Raw genomic sequence first — 21,010 nt, forward strand, 5'->3', positions numbered from 1 at the left:
CCGAAGTTCCAGTCTCTTGATCAGGTAGTTACAGCAGCATCCCACAGTACGACTGCGGCAATTACTACAGGCAACGTGGATTCCTGTCAGTGGGCTTGATGCTTTTGGAGGATACTGATTGCCTTCACATAGCAAACTTTTCAGTCTTGGAACCTCCACCGTACAGACATAACTTGGTCGCCAGTGATTTTCATCTGCCTGAGCCCATTACAAACTATCCGGATGCGCAGCACCTTGGCGACGACGCCGTAGCCCAGAGGTGACTCGTTGGATGCGACAGCTGCTACAAGAAATCTTTGCTGCAAGTTGTCAAGGCCTTCTCAAACGACGCGATAAGAGTTTTCATTACAGAGAGAATTTGTCGAAAAGCACAATGAATTTCAAGTCTGAGCGTTTGGCGCTTATGTCGCTACTCTGTTTTGCGACTTTTAACTGTTGATTCGCACTAGTACCATCTCCAGCAAAACCATACGCAATAAAGCGCTGTGCAGTTAAAACCAGCATTCACTATGATGATAGTTTCAAAACTGCCTGGGAGATTAAAATTGTGTGCCGCACAAGCAGTCGAACCCGGAACCTTCTCTTAAGCCGTCTTCATTAAGGGCTGTGGACTCGAATGTCAGCGTGGTATGTTACGAACTTCTGACTTGAGAGCACGGAAATGGCGCTTTGTGGAGTCGTTCCTTAAGTGCAGAGCAAAATCAAGCATGCCAGGTATTTCGAACGTGAACCAATGAAATGGAAGAACGCCACCACATGCTGGTTACTTGTCATTCCAATTCATAGAAGACTATCGTGGCTGCATCGACAGAGAAGATTTTTTTAAATTGACAGATGTATTAATTAAAGCAGAAAAGTACGTGTACAAGACCAACAGTACAAATTATCACAATAAATACTGTTGCTCAGGGTCTCTATCTCGCACCTTCGTTGAAGTGCAAAGCTAATTTTACGCTTGTCTATTTCGAGAAATCATGTCTTATTCGCGTGCGTCACCTGCAGCCGCCAATTATCGCTCGAGGACATTATGGTTGCATATGAAACCGAAATGATATCTGTACCAATAAACCAGGTCGTTCCTGAGCGTTCAGCGGCAAGCCAGCGCTTTGTACGAGGGTGTGCTGAAATGTAATGTCTCCGAATGTTTTATGTCAAAACTCTTGAAGATTTTAAAATAAAACAAATGTTAATATTCTACATCTTTTTCTTGATGCCTACATATTTATTTGTCAATATAGCCACCCTGGGAACGAACACATTTCTGCTACCGAGAGACTAGTTTGTTGATACCGCCACTGCAGAATGTTTGACTTTGTTGGTCAGGTCAAGTCCTCGAATGTGTTCTTTACATTTTGAAAACAGATGAAAATCGCATACGGCCAAGTCGGGAATCTATGGCAGATGATCGATGACAATGAACCCAAGGAGTCACATTGTTGCATATTTCGAAGCGCTGTGTATGATTTGGTATAGTCAGGCTGAAAGAGAGGTTGCACCAAATGGGGATGAACTCTTCGAATTCGAAACTCTTACTACAGCGCGCTGTTTCTCACACACCGACATAAATTACGTCACATACCATGTTACATGCTACAATTCGGAGCCCTCTAGCTGTGGAGTGTTGCAAAAATGTAGAATGTTAATGAAGTATGTTTCATTTAAAATATTTAAGAGTTTTCACATCAAAATTTCGAAAGCATTACTTTCCAGCACACACACACGTATGTTCGGTGGCACGTTCGGTGTGGAGACGACTTGAGCTTCATCGCAGAGTGAAAGTCTATTTCCACTTTATTAAGGTGGTCATGTTCTGCAACGAGCACCCTCAGACGCCAAAAAACGTTAGTAACTCTGCGATCAGGGCCAGAGAACCACGCGTTACCGACCGGTCGTCGCGTCATTCTGTGCTCTGTGGTGTCATGTGGTTGCGGTATGGAAGGGCAAACTGGATTGTGTAGCCAGCTGGAGTGGCCGAGCGGTTCTAGGCGCTACAGTGTGGAACGGCGCGACCGCTGCGGTCGCAGGTTCGAATCCTGCCCCGGGCATGGATGTGTGTGATGTCCTTAGGTTACTTAGGTTTAAGTAGTTCTAAGTTCTAGGGAACTGATGACCTCAGAAGTTAAGTCCCATAGTGCTCAGAGCCTTTTTTTTTTTGGATTGTCTAAAAATTGGACTGTGTAAACCTGGGACTTTGTTCAGGAGCTGATGACCGCGCAGTTGAGCGCACCACAAACCAAACATCATCATCATAATGGAAGGGCATGGGGTCAGTAGGCCACTCTCCCGGCCGTTGTCGGCTTTCCAAACCTTGGAGCCGCCACTTGTCATTCGAGCAGCTCATCAGCCATCAAGGCTTAGTGGACCTCATTCCAGTCCTCACACCAAGGAAACATCCTTGGCAGTACCGGGAATTGAACTCGGGCTCTCCGCTGACCACTAAGCAATTGTGGTGGTTGAATACATTACTAAAGCTAGATAAACTTCCAGAATGAATTTTCACACTGTGGCGGACTGTGCCGCAGATATGAAACTTCCTGACAGATTAAAACCGGTATTCGAACCTGAGACTTTCGTCTTTCGCGGGCAATTGTACTATCTCCCGAGCTATAGAAGACAACTCACGACTCGCCCATACAGCGTTACTTCGGTCAGTTCCTCGTCTTCCACCTTCGAAAACTTCACAGTTCTCCTGCACACCGTGCGAGGCAAGCACTCCTGGAAGGAAAGGTACTGTAGAGTCATGATATTTCGAGTCTCGGAACTATGAGTTTCCCATAAATTTGACCCGCATAAAAAAAAGATGAAAGAAGCAACTCACAGTCACGGGAGCTTCAAATGCAACTGGAAAATACAAACAAAAACTAGCTGTGATTGGAAAATCTGCCAAGCCAAGAGCGTTCAAGAATGTAACCATGTCACCTCTTCCAGTTAACTACACGCACAAAAATAACTCTTGGGTGAGTCAGGAAATCTTCAAGACTTTGCTTCTGAACTCCTTTGTACTGGAGTGCAAAAAATTGTTAAAGGAAAAATGATTGCCACGCAAAGCTATTTTGACGATGGATGATGTATCTTCACATCCAAGTGTAGAAGAACTGCAGAGCGACGGGATCTGCGCCTTTTTTCTCTCATCAGACGTTACCAGTTTGATTCAGCCAGTTGATCGGGGCGTTCCGCAATGTCTGAAGAAAAAGATCGTTGGCGATTGCTACAATGAGTCTTGCATTCGGAAGACAATGAAGCACTGTACGAGCTTTATAGTAACTGTCCGTGAGGGACTTTGTGAACTGAATCAGTGAGTCTTGGAGCGAGCTGAAGTCAGATACAGTTTCTAAGTCATGGAGAAAAGTTCTGCAGGAAAGCCGGTCTAACACAGAATCTGAAAATTCTGACTAAGAGGACAATCACCCGTTGTGAAATCTAATCAGAAGGTTGCCAGGCTGAGAAGAGGCAGAAAATGTGGAAATAACTGTATGGTCAAATTCAGATGAACAGTTGGAAGTTACGTACTTTTGTGCAATTGGCACGGTTAACACCCCCCACGCAGTGTGAGAGTGAAGAGGCTGATGGGACTGAGACTGTACTGATGATGACTCACACCGACGGCTACACTGCACTTGGGGCCGCCATGCGGTGCGTGGAACAGCCTGAAAGCGACGCCAACCGACAGTCTGGTCTTCAGAAGGTAGCGTGACGCTGACGCACTGAAAAGTTGCAGCTTCACCAAGCAAAAGACACTCCACCGTTATTTCACGAAGTAAATTATCACTAGACTTAAGTTAAAACCTTTATTCTGGAAACGTAAATGCTTCGGTGACCACTATTAAAAGTTCACAATTTGACGCTTTTATTCTTTTCGACATCGTTCTATTTCTTTTTCCCACATACAGGGTAACAATTATTGAACTTTACGAATGTTAGTTACAAACCACAGCATGCACACACTTAATTCAACATGGAAACGTCACTACAGATATTCAGATTTAGGTTATGACATGTTTGATGCGCCTGCCATTATTGGCGATGATGTGGCGCAGACGAATAGCGAAATTCTTCACGACCCGCTGAAGTGTCGGAACATCGATGCTGTTGATGACCTCCTGAACGGCTGTTTTCAGCTCAGCAATGGTTTGAGGTCATTGCTGTACACCTTGTCTTTAATATAGCCCCACAAAAAGGAGTCGAATGTGTTCAGATCCGGAGAATATGGCGGCCATTCGATGCGCATGCCAGTGGCTTCTGGGTTCCTCAGAGCCAGAAGGCGGTCCCCCAAGTGCTCCTCCAGAATATCAAACACTCTCCTGCTTCGATATGGTCGAGCTCCGTCTTGCATGAACCACATATTATCGAAATCAGGGTCACTATGGATAATGGGGATGCAATCATCTTCCAAAACTTTCACGTACGTTTCTTTAGTCACTGTGCCATCGAAGAATATGGCGCCGATTGTAGAATGAAATTTTCACTCTACAGGGGAGTGTGCGCTGATATGAAACTTCCTGGCAGATTAAAACTGTGTGCCGGACCCAAGTTCGAGTCTCGGTCCGGCACACAGTTTTAATCTGCCAGGAAGTTTCATATCAGCGCACACTCCGCTGTAGAGTGAAAATTTCATTCTAGAAACATCCCCCAGGCTGTGGCTAAGCCATGTCTCCGCAATATCCTTTCTTCCAGGAGTGCTAGTTCTGCAAGGTTCGCAGAAGAGCTTCTGTGAAGTTTGGAAGGTAGGAGACGAGGTACTGGCAGAAGTAAAGCTGTGAGGATGGAGCGTGAGTCGTGCTTGGGTAGCTCAGTTGGTAGAGCACTTGTCCGCGAAAGGCAAGGTCCCGAGTTCGAGTCTCGGTCCGGCACACAGTTTTAATCTGCCAGGAAGTTTCATGGCACCGATTATTCCGTCACTGGACATTGCACACCACACAGTCACCCGTTGAGGGTGAAGAGACTTCTCGATCGCGAAATGCGGATTCTCAGTCCCCAAATGCGCCAATTTTGCTTATTGACGAACCCATCCGAGTGAAAGTGGGCTTCGTCGCTAAACCAAACCATTAATGCGCATACCGATCTCCATCATACCCTGCGGCCAATCGTGCAGTTTGAACGTCCTAACGCAAATCGTCCAGAGTTATGACGATTTTCTTTCATATAGTTCAATAATTGTCACCCTGTAAATTTCGATAGACCGAGTTTGCAATAGTTCGAGGTGGTTATGGTCCTGTCGAAACTGTACTGTGTTGCGAAGACGTGACTTAGCCACAGCCTAGGGGAATGTTTCCAGCAAGAAGTTTAGGAGGCAGAAGATGAGATACTGGCAGAAGTAATACTGTGAGGGCGGGTCACGAATCGCCTTGTGTAGCTCATTGGGCAGAGCACTTCCCCGCGAGAGGTGAAAGCCCAAGGTTCGAGACCCGATCCGACGTACAGTTTTAATGTGCCAGGACGTTTTAGATAAATTTTTTTGATCTACCTGCAAGAAAAGAAACGCGTTCTCTCTCTCTCTCTCTCTCTCTCTCTCTCTCTCTCTCTCTCTCTCTCTCACACACACACACACACACACACACACACACACACACACACCGGATATCACGTTTATAGTTGAGGCGGCAGACTCACGTGGTTGGCTCGTCGAGGAAGATGACGGACGGGTTGCCGACGAGCTCCAGCGCGACTGCGAGCCTCTTACGCTGGCCGCCCGAAAGCCGCCTCGTTAGCGTGTTGCGCTGCTCCAGCAGGCCCAACATCTCCAGCAGCGACCGCGCCTGCGGCACCCAAAAGGCACACAGTCACCATCTGGACACGTCACGGCCTCCAAGGCGTGATTAAGAAGGCGTTATTTGCACACTGGCGCAGTCCCGTGACTGCTTCAAGAGACTCCGAGGTCACACACCACTCACTCGCCGGGGGAATAGCCCAGTGACTCGGAGCAAATGCTCTTACTAGAGAAGTCTCTCGGCTAGAACAGGAATTTGGTGTTCCAATTGTATTTAGAAGCTTTACGTACTGCTGTCATTACGATGGTGAAAGCATTCGATTGCGTTACTCTTGGTTTGCCCATTATCGGACTTTAAAAATATACATGTTGTTCCTCAACAAAATGCGTGAAACAATATGCAGAATCACAATAGGCACATTTGGCAAAAACAATATCTGGACAATCCTCAGAATCACATTCTTGAGGTGTAAAATCAAATGCCACTTGAGTGACATTCTTGAATTTAGCAGCTTGTACGGGGATACTGTACCCAGCCGCTTGCCAGGAATATTAAACCATAGGCTGATACACTGGAACAGACAGCTGGTTATGAGCAATTCTACACATTTTCATTACGAAAATTCTATTTCCTAATTTAGTGTCAAAGTCACTGCAGACAGCCCTTGTAGAGTGTGTTATCCTTTTAGCGTATATTTTTTATTACTGGAAAAAATGCCTCCAAAGGCGATACGTATTTTGTTGTTTTTGGCGGAATAATCATGCATTCAATGTCTTCACCCGCAAATGAATCATTTACTACTGTTGTCTCCTTGTGTCCCCTGTGCACTACAAGCGTCACAAAGTAGTGTATGTACCTCTGGTTATTTGCGACATTAACAAAGTTCACGAAAAAGGACTTCAAATGGTCCGTTGACATTTTCTCACTTGTGCTAGCCTGCAAATGTATGTTTGATGGAAGACTGTCTTCGATATCTTTTTAACTTTCGGGCCGAGTGTCTTTTCCCAAAAACAAATGTGCGCTGTTTTTGTTAGGTGTCCACTCATGGGAAGTCCAACATCTATTGAAAAATTATGAGTTACATGTTGTCAGACTGGACGAAGGCAGCTATTGATTTTCCGCTTCTCTTTTTTTTTAAAAAAGTAGTATCGCGTTCATATTTAATCCACTTTGATCAGTGTTCTAAATGCAGTGTGGATGTATCTGTAAATCTCCAGTTTCGTGGATTACTTCTTCGACAAAAGGGGCTCCAGACTAGCGAATATCTTTGTCTTCCTGTATATCTCTGGCTGTCATGAAAGCAGTGATGTGTACAGCACATACTTTAGTCTTCCCTGAGACGTGCTATGAAAGCTGGAGAAAATTTATACTTTGGGTATCCAATTTCTCTTGATTTTTGCATTGTCCAAAATTTCAGGTGACAGTAATGGACACATCTTCCTTCATTCTTTGCAACATCAAATTGCCTTTGCCAGGCACTTTACTGTGAATAGCAGAGTAGTCACTTAGATGTACATGAATATGTTGTTTTACCTCCACTTTTTCGATTGCCTTTGTTTAATCGAAATGGATGTTCATTATATCTCTTGTTCTCTACGTAATCAAACATTACTCTGATGTTCGATGTGCTTTTTATAGACTGATGTCTCTCCAATAAAGATCTGTATGTAGCAACTTTATATAGAGGTGTACGATAAACATCATAAATACATTCAAGACGTTCTTTCGAATTTAAAAAAAAATACTAATGGTATTGGATTTCTTTTCTGGTGAAGATTCATAGGCACCACAACTGTTAACTTCTCTTGGAGCAGTACTGTTTCCGCCACTGCCACTAGCGCTACAATCTTCAACACTATTAATCGCGTTATCGTGGATAAAGACTTTATAGTAGTTTTCTTCATTCACTATCCTATCCAACGTAACTTCAGTTGAGATATCAAGTGAATGTACATGGTTCTGAATAATCAGATCCACGAAAAACATTGCGCGAGTGTCATCATCCTGCACCGCCGTCCGTTGGACAGCACCTTCTTACCTTGGATGGCACGATATTTAAAACGTTCCAAACATTAATGGTTTCGTTAATTTTTGTTGTGTATGTATGACAGTACTGACACACGTACACTTAACATATCAATTACTTGCTGAGGTAACTGATTGACTGGCTTATTAAACCCCCGCTCCCCTCCTCCATACAGGAAGCGCTGCTGAGTACGAACCAAGAGCAACACAATCACACGCCGCTGCAGGCGCGGTTAGAAATGTGAGACGGGTCCGTGTATCAAATGTCTGAGTACATATTCCTGTTCGAGCTGAGAGATCTCCCTTGTTAGAAGATCGATTATCTAAAACAACTGAAGACATGGGAGGCGGGGCGGGGTTCGGACAAATCATTTTTCGGATAACCGACCAATTACGAAAACATATTGTGCCAGTGTGCAAAGTTATGTCAAACAACGAAACAATGAACTGAAAACAAAACTGTAAATATATATTTTGTATAACATTACGTAACAGTTTAAAAAGTTCATATTGCCATTAAAGTAGGCCTATAGTTCAGGGAAATAAGGTCAATTAATTTTCTGTTTTTAATTAAAACGTTTCTATTAGGTCGCTTTCTTCTCTGATACAATTTTTGTAGTTATTTCAAACTAACTTTCTGATGAGCTAGAGACTTGAAACTTCCAGCATAACTCGCTTTCGTGTCAGGTACGCGGCGGAGGGTACTTTGTTTTTCTGTCTGTTCGGTACAAATTTTCCGATGAGCTAGAGACCTCAACAAAGCTCATTGTTGGATGACAATGCTATATTAACACGCTTTATTGTCTTTTGTGTGGCGGAGGGTACTCTGTGTACCACTGCTATTTCCCTCTTTCCATGTTCCAGTTGAGAGTGTCTCGTGGTTAGTGGTGGTAAGCCTTAGTGTGAGCTCGAATTTCTCAAATTTTTACCTGCGCGGTCTTTCCGCAGTCTACACGTAGGAGGAAGCAATATGTCGGTTGGCTCAGGTGATGAGATATTGAAATAAACTTGAAATTTACAACATGTCTCTGTAGAAATCCTATCAAAATGTTTGAAATCGGTTAAAGGATTTCATATTAGAAAACAAGGTCATGAATTGGCGTTGTATTCATAAAGGAGCACACTAGAATATTAGGAATTGTGATGGCAGGTCAACTAACTAAAGGAGCAATAATCGCGGAATAGAGATGATGCAAAACTTAATAAATATTTAATAAAATTTAGGAAAGTCATTATGCAAAACGGGGAGGCATACTTCCTACGTTGTTGTTGCGCCAGGCATCCCTAGTTGGAGGTGGTGTGGCAGACAGAAATACAGTATGAAATTTGTAGTTACATTGGTGAGACTAAGAGCCTAACTTGAAAATTTACGAAACATTTATTCTGACGCAACTGTGTCGCCTCATTGTTCTGTGATTGTGGAGTGGTGCAGGACGTGAATAACATGATCCTTAGCTACCAAGTCATACTTTTAGACGAGAATAGAAATCCGATTTACCGGGACGGATTGTCACGAATAAAAACAGAGTAAGTTTGAAAATAAGCTTCAAACCCAATTGCCCAGAAGACTAAAACAATGTACAGGCAAATGGGTTGGTGTTACTACGTCAGTAATGAGTACCAGGCCGGGAATTTGGGTCGTAAAGGAAGCGTACTCGGATGACCGAGGTGTTGAAGGAGACCGCTCGCGAAAAGCGGAATATCCAGGTTCAAATTCCGGTTCAAAAATGGCTCTGAGCACTATGGGACTTAACATCTGAGGTCATCAGTCCCCTAGACTTAGAACTACTTAAACCTAACTAACCTAAGGACATCACACACATCCATGCCCGATGCAGGATTCGAACCTGCGACCGTAGCAACAGCGCGGTTCAGGACTGAAGCGCCCAGAACCGCTCGGTCACAACGGCCGGCTTCAAATTCCGGTCTGGCACAAATTTTCACCAGTTACCATGCATATATTCAATGCCCAAATGCCGCTAACCTTTGGAAGAATTGAAAATAGTACAATTTACTAGCGATGTCCTGGAACTAGTTGATGACTTTTGTATATAGCAGTTGAAAGTAGGACATAAATAAAATAGAATAATAATTGTGTTCTGGAGTGCAAGCGTTACATTAGATAAAACCTGAAAAATTGTGTCTGAAACGGAAAGTTTACAGTCAGTGTGAATAATCACCTCGGGTTTTTACCACTGAGACATTGATAATACGGTAACCATTCAAAAATTGAAGGATGTCTAATGGGCTATACAAGGATGTATGTTAGAAATTACTAAAAGGGATTAAAAGTAGAACAAATGGTGAGGGAACAGACTAGAGCCGAACGCATAACCGTAGCTATAACGAAAATTAAATGAAGCTGACATGGACGCGTATTTTTGGGGACTGTCTCTGTTTCCTAAAACTTATCCCGTCGTGGAGGGTTTGTTTTTTACATATTTATTACAGTTTAACTTTGCGGGTGGACGCTATTTCTGTCGCTGTAGCTGGTAGTTAAGCTGAGCGAGGAAAGTGTGAGCGTCGTCTGTATGGGAAATGTGTAAATTTTGTTCTGTGCGTTGTGTTTTTATCCGTCTGTGCACCGTAAGAGGCTTATATTGGGGATCAGCCCAGCATTTGCCAAAATCAGTATGGAGAGCCAACTGAAGACCACACTCGGGCTGTCCGATGTACAGGGTCCGCCGCACGGATTGGATCTGGATCTGGCCCACATGCTTGTCTCACCAGCTAGCGTACTGCGGGTTGAACTATACAAACACGTGTATCACTGAAGACTGTAAAGTATCGAAAACTCAAGAAGAGGATACTTTTACTCAACAGGCGGATGCTAATTGCTCGATGCTAATGTACAAAATCCAAGCTGAAATCTAAGTTAGGCATACGTTATACACTCAGGTGACGAAAGTCATGACATAGCGGTATGCACATATACAGATGACGGTAGTATCGCTTACACAAGGTATAAAAGTGCAGTGCATTGGCGGAGCTGTCGTTTATACTAAAGTGATTCATGTGAAAAGGTTTCTTACGTGGTTACTGCCGCATGACGTGAATTAACAGACTTCCAATGGTGAATGATACTTGAGCTACACGTTTGGAACATTCCTTTTCTGAAATCGTCAGTGTATTCAATATGTCGAGATCCCAGACAACGCAGTGGCCGACGGCCTTCACTTAACGACCGAGCGCAGCGGCGTTGCGTGGAGTTGTCAATGCTAACAGACAAGTAACTCGTGAAATAAACGCAGAAATCAATGTGGGACGTACGACCAACGTATCTGTTAGGACAGTGCGGAGAAATCTGGCTATGGCAGCAGACGACCGACGAGAGTGCCTTTGCTAATAGCAGGACATTATCTGCAGCGCCTCTCCTGGGCTCGGACCATATTGCTTCGCCTGGTCAGATGAGTCCCGATTTCAGTTGGTAGGAGCTGATGATAGGGTTCGAGTGTGGGGGCGACTCCAAGAAGCCATGGACACAAGGTATTGTGCAAAGCTAGTGGTGGCTCCATAAGGGTGTGGACTGTGTTAACATGTCATGGACTGGGATCTCTGGTCCAAGCGTGAACCGATCGTGGATTATTACAGGTTATCTTCGGCTACTTGTTCCTAAACATCGATGAAATTTTTGTGGATGACAACGCGCCGTTTCACCGGGCCATTGGTTTGAAGAACCTTCTCGAAATTTTGAGCGGATGATTTGGCCACACAGATCGGCCGACATGAATCCCATCGAACGTTAACGGGACATAATCGAGAGGTCAGTTAGCTTACTAAATCCTGCACCGGCAACAGTTTCACAATTAAGGGTAGCTATAGAGGCAGCATGGCTCAGTATTTCTGAAGGGGACTTACAACGACTTCTTGCTCATGCCACGTTGAGTTCCTGCACTATGGCGGGAAAAAGGAGATCTGATAAGATATTAGGCGGTGTCCCACGACTTTTGTCACCTCACTGTAACGCTGTTGTTTTGAATGGTATATACATATCAGCAACCAACTGAGTTGAATAATCGTCTAGTTGTAACTGATTACCATCTACGTAAAATTATTTTGATTTGGGTATGTATTACTCTGTTATGTATGAATTACATGTATTGATAAGATTTGTATGCCTGCCTTTTAACAAATACAGAATAAACAGGATCCTCCAGTCTCTATGTGGATGCCATCTTGGATAGATTACGGATTTTACATGGCGTTCTCCTCTGTCAAGTGTAACAACACCAAAAGTTTCCGTCTTTTGACAAATATTTCACACGTACAACTACTGTGATAAAACAGTGACTAACAAACGTTCACGAGCAGCTACGGCAACTAATTCTTCATTCTAGATGACAGAAAGAAATGTTACATCCGTGCAACTTTTTAATGTTACTTGGAAGTGGGCACAGAAAACTGAAAACGTCAATATGACTGTATATATCATCTAGAGCTGTGTTAACCTTGATGGCACAGAGTGAGTGTACTGACACCGAAGAAACAAAATGTTGAGTACTATCTCCCTAAATAAAAAATTCATTACGTCCATTAAAAATTATGACCTAAAAATTGTGACCTATGATCTATGTCAGTCGCACTTCACAAGGAGCGTTGTATGTCATTTCATTACGATATATTTCAAAAGTCTATGTAGTTCTCAAATTTCTTCCAAAGACAAAATATTTGGTGAAATTCACTTTATAAAGCGAATTGTGCAAATGCCAACGACGAGATAATATTTTGTAATGATCGTAGGTTCAGTTCTTTTAATTTACTTACGCGTTCATAAGATTCGAAAACAATTTTTCATTTCTGATAATGTCTCAGAGTATTTTCAAAGTCTGCATTCCTGTCCAGCACAGTGAATCTGGTTCAAATACACAGTGAAAAACTCACAAAGACAAATGCGAGATGGACGTACACTCATTTGTTTCCAGCAGCCACCAAGCAGGAGTTGGAGAAAAATACAGGAGCACACCGAGAAATGCATGATCTACATCTACATCTACAGGATACTCTGCAAATCACACTTAAGTGCCTGGCAGAGGGTTCATGGAACCACTTTCACAGTAATTCTCCTTTTTTCCACTCTCGAACAGCGCGCGGAAAAAATGAACACCTATATCCTTCCATGTGAGCTCTGATTTACCTTACTTTGTTATGATGATCATTTCTCCCTATGTAGGTCGGCGTCAACAAAATATTTTTGCATACGGAGGACAAAGTTGGTGATTGAAATTTCGTGAGAAGATAATACCGCCGCATCGAGAAACGCCTTTGTTTTAATGATGTCCACCTCAAATCCTGTGATGTCCGTGACACTCTCTCCCCTATTTCTCGATAATATAAAAAACGCGCTGCTCTTCTTTGTGCTTTCTCGATGTACTCAATTAATCCTAACTGGTAGGATTCCACACCGCACAGCAGTACTCCAAAGAGGACGGACAAGCGTAGTGTAGGCAGTCTCTTTAGTAGATCTGTTGCATCTTCTAAGTGTTCTGCCAATAAAACGCAGTCTTTGGTTCGCCTTCCCCTGCAACATTTTCTGTGTCTTCTTTCCAATTTAAATTGTTCTTAATTGTAATTCCTAGGTATTTAGTTGAATTTACGGCATTTAGATTTGACTGATTTAGTTTAACGGGTTCGTTTTAGCACTAATGGGGATGACCTCTCAGTTTTCATTATTTAGGGTCAATTACCAATTATCGCACCATACAGATATCTTATCTAAATCGTTTTACAACAGGTTTTGATCTTCTGACGACTGTACTGGACGATAAACGACAGCATCATCTGCAAACAACCTAAGACGGCTTTTCAGATATTTTCTAAATCGTTTCTAAAGATAAGGAACAGCAGAGGCAGACTACTTTGGGAAACGCCAAAAATCACTTCTGTTTTACTCGATATCTTCCCTTCAGTTACTACGAACTGTGACCTATCCGACAGGGGATCAAGAATCCAGTCACATAACTGAGGCGGTATTCCATAAGCGCGCAATTTTATTACAAGCAGCTTGTGAGCTACGGCGTCAAAAGCCTTCTGGAACTCTAGAAACACGGAATAAGTTTGCAATCCCTTGTCTATAGCATTCAATACTTCGTGTGGACCGGCCAGGGTGGTCGAGCGGTTCTAGGCGCTACAGTCTGGAACCGCGCGACCGCTACGGTCGCAGGTTCGAATCTTGCCTCGGGCATGGATGTGTGTGATGTCCTTAGGTTAGTTAGGTTTAAGTAGTTCGAAGTTCTATGGGACTGATGACCTCCGCTGTTAAGTCCCATAGTGCTCAGAGCCATTTCCACTTCGTATGAGTAAAGAGCTAGTTGTGTTTCAGAAGAACGATGTTTTCTAAATCCGTGTTGACTGTGTGTCAATAAACCGTTATCTTCGAGGTAATTCATAATGTTCGAACACACTGTATGTTCCAAAATCTTGCTGCGTAACGACGTCAATGATATGGATCTGTAATTTAGTGGATTACTCGTATTGCCTTTCCAGTCTTTGGGTGCGTATCTTTCGTCGAGCGAGCGGCTGTATATGGTTGTTAAGTATGGCGCTATTGCATCAGCATACTCTGAAAGAGACCTAATTCGTATATAGTCTGGACCGGAAGACCTGCTTGTGTTATTTAAGTTGCTTTACTACTATGAGGATATCTACTACTAAATTACTCATGTTAGCAGCTGCTCTTGATTAGAATTCTGGAATATTTACTCTGTCTTCTTTGGTGAAGGAATTTCTGCTTTAGCAGCACTGTCATCGACAGTATTTCCATTGCTAGCGCGCACAAAAAAAATGGCTCTGAGCACTATGGGACTTAACATCTATGGTCATCAGTCTCCTAGAACTTAGAACTACTTAAACCTAACTACCCTAAGGACATCACACAACACCCAGCCATCACGAGGCAGAGAAAATCCCTGACCCCGCCGGGAATCGAACCCGGAAACCCGGGCGTGCGTAGCGAGAACGCTACCGCACGACCACGAGATGCGGGCGAGCGCGCACAGAAAGCATTGATTGTGTCTTGCCTCTAGCATACTTTACATACGACCAGGATCTCCCTGGATTTTCTGCCAGCTTTCGGGACAAAGTTTCATTGTGGGAACTGTTGTATGCATCTTACATTGCAGACCGCGCTAAATTTCGAGCTTCTGTAAATGATTGACAGTTTTGGGAATTTTGGGTTCGTTTAAATTTGGCGTGCGTTTTTCGTTGCTCCGCAATAATATTCTGACCTGTTTTGTATACCGTGGGGTATCAGTTTCGTCGTTTGTTAATTATGTAGTCTAAATCTCTCAAATGCTGTTCGTATTATTTCTTTGAATTCAAGCCACACACAATTTACCTTGTTCCTTTGGAGGGTGTGGAGATCACCTCTCAGGAAGGTATCGAGCGAATTTTTATCGGCGGCCGGAGTGGCCGTGCGGTTCTGGGCGCTACAGTCTGGAGCCGAGCGACCGCTACGGTCGCAGGTTCGAATCCTGCCTCGGGCATGGATGTGTGTGATGTCCTTAGGTTAGTTAGCTTTAATCAGTCCTAAGTTCTCGGCGACTGATGACCTCAGAAGTTAAGTCGCATAGTGCTCAGAGCCATTTGAATTTTTATCTGATTTTTTGAATAGGTATATCTTTTGTTTATTTTTGGAGAATTTGGGATTTATGGTATATATATCGCTACGACAACCCAGAGTTCAGTAACCTCTGTATCTGTTTTGATGCTTGTCATTAGTTCAGGATTATTTGTTACTAACGGGGTCAAGCGTGTTTTCACAAGCTTTTACTATCCGAATGGGCTCATGAACTAATCGCTCGAAATAATTTTCAGTGAATGCCTTTAGGACCATTTCAGATGATGGTTTATGCGTACTTCCGGATTTGAACATGTATTCTCGACAACATATCGAGGGTAACTGAAGTCACCACCAACTATAATTGTAAGAGTCTGGTACTTGTTTGAAACTAGACTCAAGTTTTCTTTGTCATTTCAGTAATTGTATCATATGAGTGGGGAGATCGGTAAAAGGATCCGATCATTATTTTATTCCGATTGCCATACTAATTCACAGGAAGTATCTATTTCAATTTCGCTATACGAAGAACTACTACTCACAGCAACAGACATGTCATTGCCAACTGCATTTAGCCAATCCTTTCTGAATACCTTTAGGGCTTTCGACAAATTTCGGCTGAACTTATCTCCGGCTTTAGCCAGCTTTCAGTGCCTATAACGAATTGTCCGTTAGCGCTTGAAGCTCTGGTACTTTCCCAACACATCTACGACAATTTGCGACTGTTATATCTATGGTTCCTACCTGTGTTCGACCTGCACCCTTGGAGACTGAAGCCCTTTCTGTGTTTCCCCGAGAGCCTCTAACCCAGTTCTGACTGACGGTAAATGCACATGCTAGCCACGCTTGAACGTTGCACTGTTGCATTTGACCACGAACGGGCCTGTGTAATGTCTTCACCACACGGTAAGGGTCAGTCGTCGTCAGAACAATGTTATGTGTAGTTGTGAGTGCATTATATAGGAGCTAAGTGGCTTCGAACATGGGCAGATTGTTGGAGCTCGTATGGTGGGTGCTTCTGCAACCAAGGGTGCCCAAGTGTTTGGTGTTTCAGGAGACTGTATCGGAGATTTGTTCAGCGTACAGCGAAAGCAGAAAATCTCGTCCGCTAAGACACAATACTGGCGACAGCGTGCTTGAGCGATCGTGACAGAAGGATCATTGAAGAGGATTGAGACAACAGATAAGATATAGCTCCAAAAGTCATTGCTGAAATGAATATCGCACCCGCAAACCCCGTCTGCACGAAAACAGCAAGAGGAGAGCTCAGTAAGCTAGGAATTGAGTGAGCTGGAATTCCAAAACCACTCATCAGTTATGTAAATGCACTAACAGGAAAATGTGGTGCCGAAGCCATTGAAGCCTGAACTATGGAAGGATGTCATTTGGTCGGATGAGTCTTGTGGCACACTGTTTCGGTTGGGCAGCAGTATCGTAGGCTGAATGGCTAATCCTCAAGGTCACAATACAGCCACAGATTATGTGACCATTGTGGCTTATCAGGTCCATCCCATGGCACAGTGTTTGTTTCCGAATGGTGGAGCTGTGCTGCAAGACCACAAGGTCCCTGTTCACACAGCTCCATTATTCAGGATTGGTTATGTGAGCACGAAGATAAACTGTCGCATCTCCGTTGGTCACTACAGTCACCGGATCCCAATTTTACTGGACCTTTGGGGTCTATTTTGGGGAGAAGGGTGCGTGATCTCTAGCAACCTCCATCATCCTCAACTGAACTTGGCAATTTATGCAGGAAGAATGGTATAAGACTCCTTTGTAAAACGTACAGGACCTGTATTTATCTATTCCGAGATGATCACAAGTAGTTTTGAATGCCAAAAGTTTTTGCTACACCGTCTTAGGCATGGTAACGTATTGTGCTTGTGCTATTTCCACATTTTTTGTCCACCCTCTGTTCGTGCCGATGTAATCCAACCTACAAAAGAACCACACCAAGTAAAAAAAAAAATTAGTCAACCCCCTCCAACGAGACATTAGTCGAATACCGTGTAACCGCCTCTAGCTGTGGTAATGGCCTCGATTCGGAGAGGAAGATAGTAGAAAAGTTCCTTCAGGTATGGCACATCCAGCTGAAGACAGTCAGCCGCCCTGTGTGGCCGAGCAGTTCTAGGCTCTTCAGTCTGGAACCGCGCGACCGCTACGGTCGCAGGTTCGAATCCTGCCTCGGGCATGGATGTGTGTGATGTCCTTAGGTTAGTTAGGTTTAAGTAGTTCTAAGTTCTAGGGGACTGATGACTTCAGATGTTGAGTCCCATAGTGCTCAGAGCCATTTGAACCATTTTGAACCTAACAGTTCCAGACATTTTCTATGGGATACAGATCGTTTGATTTAGTAGTGCAGCCTGGTTTCAAAATATATCTGAGTGTTCGTCAAAACAAAAACATATGAACAGGGTCCATAGAACACGGATGTTGTCATCATGCGAGACAGGAGGGTACATAGCACACTAATCAAGATGTTGTTGAAACGGCAACAACACATGGCCGCCAAGAATACTGAGATAAACATCCTGGTTCATGCCCACGGTAACATGAATGAGTCGGCCCAAGCCAAGGTATCTGCAAAGCACCACCGAACAACACCTGGCTGAACTGTACCCTCCACAGTCTGCGGGTTAAGCGCCTCATTCGGCACTCGACGCCTTGCGTCATTTGGAAAGAGGCAAAAACTGCGAATCCCGAACTGCATTACATCCCTCCAGTCAGCTACTGTCCTGTTTCCGTGTTGCTTGGCCCACTCAAGACCTGCAGCTCTATGCTCGGCTGTGATAACGGCCTTTTGCTAGGAACCCGACTCAAAATTTCCGTTGCATACTATTCCATTCGCAGTGTTCACTTGGACACAAGTGGAGATGTACCTGCATTTACTCTGCAGCTGAAGTCCCTGTCGGCTTCAAAACCGTTTGTCATTGAAGAGTCCTGACGCTCATCAGCGATCTCTGCCATGTAACAGCTTTTACGAGCGTCATCAACGCACAAGTCACCGAACGGGCGTCAAATAAAAACATGCTCTTGGTGGGTGAACTATCTCAGACGGGATCTCCCAGCGAACTATGCCTTCCTATCATTTGATTTCACGGCCAATGTTGTTATGCCGTGTTAGATGGTTGCAAATGGATCACCAGTCCTTGAAAACAAGTTCGATAATCCATGTTGATACGTGGGGGAAGTTTAGTCACGGTGTGGTCACGGGCACTTCCGAACTCAATAGCTCCTTTCTTCCATTGTATCACGTCGACCCATCTTAATGCGATGATTCCGTACATCCGACTGGCACACACACACACACACACACACACACACACACACACACACAACACTTCACTGTCATCACTTACATCAGTGGTGGAGTGCCACATGACTGCCTGGTACCAGTTCTACAATATTTACAGTGCTCAAAGGCGACCAGTGCGATCTTTTAAGGGGGGGGGGGGGGGGTTTGTAATATTTTGCCCAGTTAGTACCTATAGAGAGCGTCAATAGCCATGGAAATCTCCTAACAAATTCGGAAAAATCATGTTAGTTGTGCATTACAGTGGTAACTATCGTTTACTGCTAGATAGTGGGTCATTAGAAAGAACAGTATATCGCAGTGTACTTGATCGGAAGGAAAACGTTAGGCGATATCTCATTGAGATGATGGACCAAAAGGAAACTGAACGTTGCCTCATTGAAAGTATCATCCCTGTCTTTCTCTTTTACAATTGCAAGAAAACTTAGAACTGTGGGATCAAGCGATTCCCCCTGACGGGAAGTCCCGCCCCATTATGAAATAATATGTATCTAGTGTGTGTGGTGATCGATATTGAGGAATAAATGAACAGTGTAGCACTAGCTTTTCACATTACTAAATAACTTAATAACAGTCATGTAAACTGCGGGTAAACCGAATGAGGTTGCACTGATTTTGTATTCAGGAGGCTAAGCTTTAGATTTTCCTTGGTTTCCGTAAACTCCAGGCAAATGCCGGAATGGTTCCCACTAAAAGGCCAAGGCCAAGGCCGACTACCTATCCCGTCCCTGTCAACAGTACCTGTATGTAAACGGCTGTATATATTAACTACGGTTTCTTTGATCTTAATATACCGTAATATCAAGACATGGAAAAAATGCTTGTAAAAGTGATCTACGGATGTATAAACCACCAGAATAATTACAACTACTACTGTTACACTTCTATTATTGAACCAGTACACTTCGTTATAGCTGTGAGTTTCGCAACAGGGAATACACTCAAATGGAAAGTTACCATTAAATTTTGCCGGCTGCTTAATTGTAAAGATACTTTGATTTCTGCTCAGGGAAGCATAGCGTCCTACCTTGACACGTGCCGTTACGCCACAAATGGGTAAGCAACGAGGACACATTTTTTGGCGACATTTTCATGAATCGTGAGCACACGGACAGTGCGTATCGCGTGTTTTCCCGTCCAGAAGACCCCTGTTGTTAACCCATACGGCGGAACAGTAAAAGAGTGTCAGTGCTTTCACCAGTACGAAGAGTACCCGCATACCAAGTCTGTTGACCCCAAACAATTATAACATTCATCGACAACGAGGTTGCGCAGCTCAATGAATCAGGCACAATGGCTGTTCCAACAGCCGATTAACTACTTGCCACCGTTCATCCATGTTGATGTGTGCATCCATTCATTAACATTCAATTTTTGTGAACGCATACGCAACACAGGCCAATCAGGACGTCACTATGTCTTAATATCTGAAATGGTTGTTAATTTTATCAAAAGACATTATTGTTGATAAACGTCTGACGCAGTTGATGGTGACGTACATCTGAAGTGGTATTTATAGTACCTGTTCCGAAACACCAAAAAAAGAAAAAAGTAGAAATGAGTGTAATACTATTGTTTTTAAGTGTTGGACTGCTGGAGGGATCAAAATTGAGTTGCAGGTCTGCGCCAGTACTGAAGACCACCGATGTGCCAACGTTGCCTTGATGGCATTTACGATGAAATCAGTTCGGCCTTCCAGTTAAGGTCATCACATAGAATATCGTTAAAAAAAATCGGTGATATAGTAATGCAAGACAGTCGACTGAAAATGCTCTAGATGGCTCAGGCATATTTGAATAAATTTAATGAAAAGCGATCAAGATGGACACGGAACTGTTCTTTCCATTATATCACACTGGGGAAATACTGCCTTTGAAAATTTCTCCTGCCATTGAGATTTAAATCGCTTACCTTTGAATTAGAGCCGCTGGACAGTTATTTTATAGGGGCTTCAGGTACAAGGGTGGATCAGTACTGAGTGGGGAGCTCCAGTCCCGTTTTAAGGCGACATCTTGATTGTGTGGCTACAGTTCCAGCTGCACCGCTTCGTGGTGATCAAAAGGGAGTAAGGATGCAGGAGGAGGGTGGGGGTGGGAGCCTCAGAGGTAATGGAGGGAAGTTTGCGCAACAGGGTACGTGGAAGTTTGCGCAACAGGGTACGTGGAAGTCAGGAACTATGGATTTGATGATTTGAAATCTTTTCATGGGAATGTTGGGTGAAGCTAGGGAGATACTTTCTGATTTCGAACAATTTTTTACGGTTGAGGAATTATGGACCAGATCGGCGCAGGACAAAGGAATGAGTTGGAGCCTGATGGTTGTTGGGGCGAATATCACACGTTCAGAAATATTGAGTTCATGGTTGCTTGGTTGATTCGGGGGAGGGGACCAAACAGCGAGGTCATCGGT

The 21,010-nt window shown here is 43.7% G+C and overlaps 1 protein-coding gene across 2 annotated transcripts in view; it reads right to left on the reverse strand.

The window, feature by feature from the left end:
• LOC124619362 (ATP-binding cassette sub-family G member 1-like) overlaps positions 1–21,010 on the reverse strand; it is a 779,674-nt gene that overhangs the window by 46,040 nt on the left and 712,624 nt on the right. For both annotated transcript variants that reach the window (XM_047145685.1, XM_047145684.1), the window contains one exon: positions 5,611–5,756. In XM_047145685.1, the coding sequence (XP_047001641.1) occupies positions 5,611–5,756 (146 nt within the window). The remainder of the gene's footprint in view (positions 1–5,610; positions 5,757–21,010) is intronic.

The sequence above is a fragment of the Schistocerca americana genome, chromosome 6 (genome assembly GCF_021461395.2).
Source record: "Schistocerca americana isolate TAMUIC-IGC-003095 chromosome 6, iqSchAmer2.1, whole genome shotgun sequence".
NCBI lineage: Eukaryota > Metazoa > Arthropoda > Insecta > Orthoptera > Acrididae > Schistocerca > Schistocerca americana.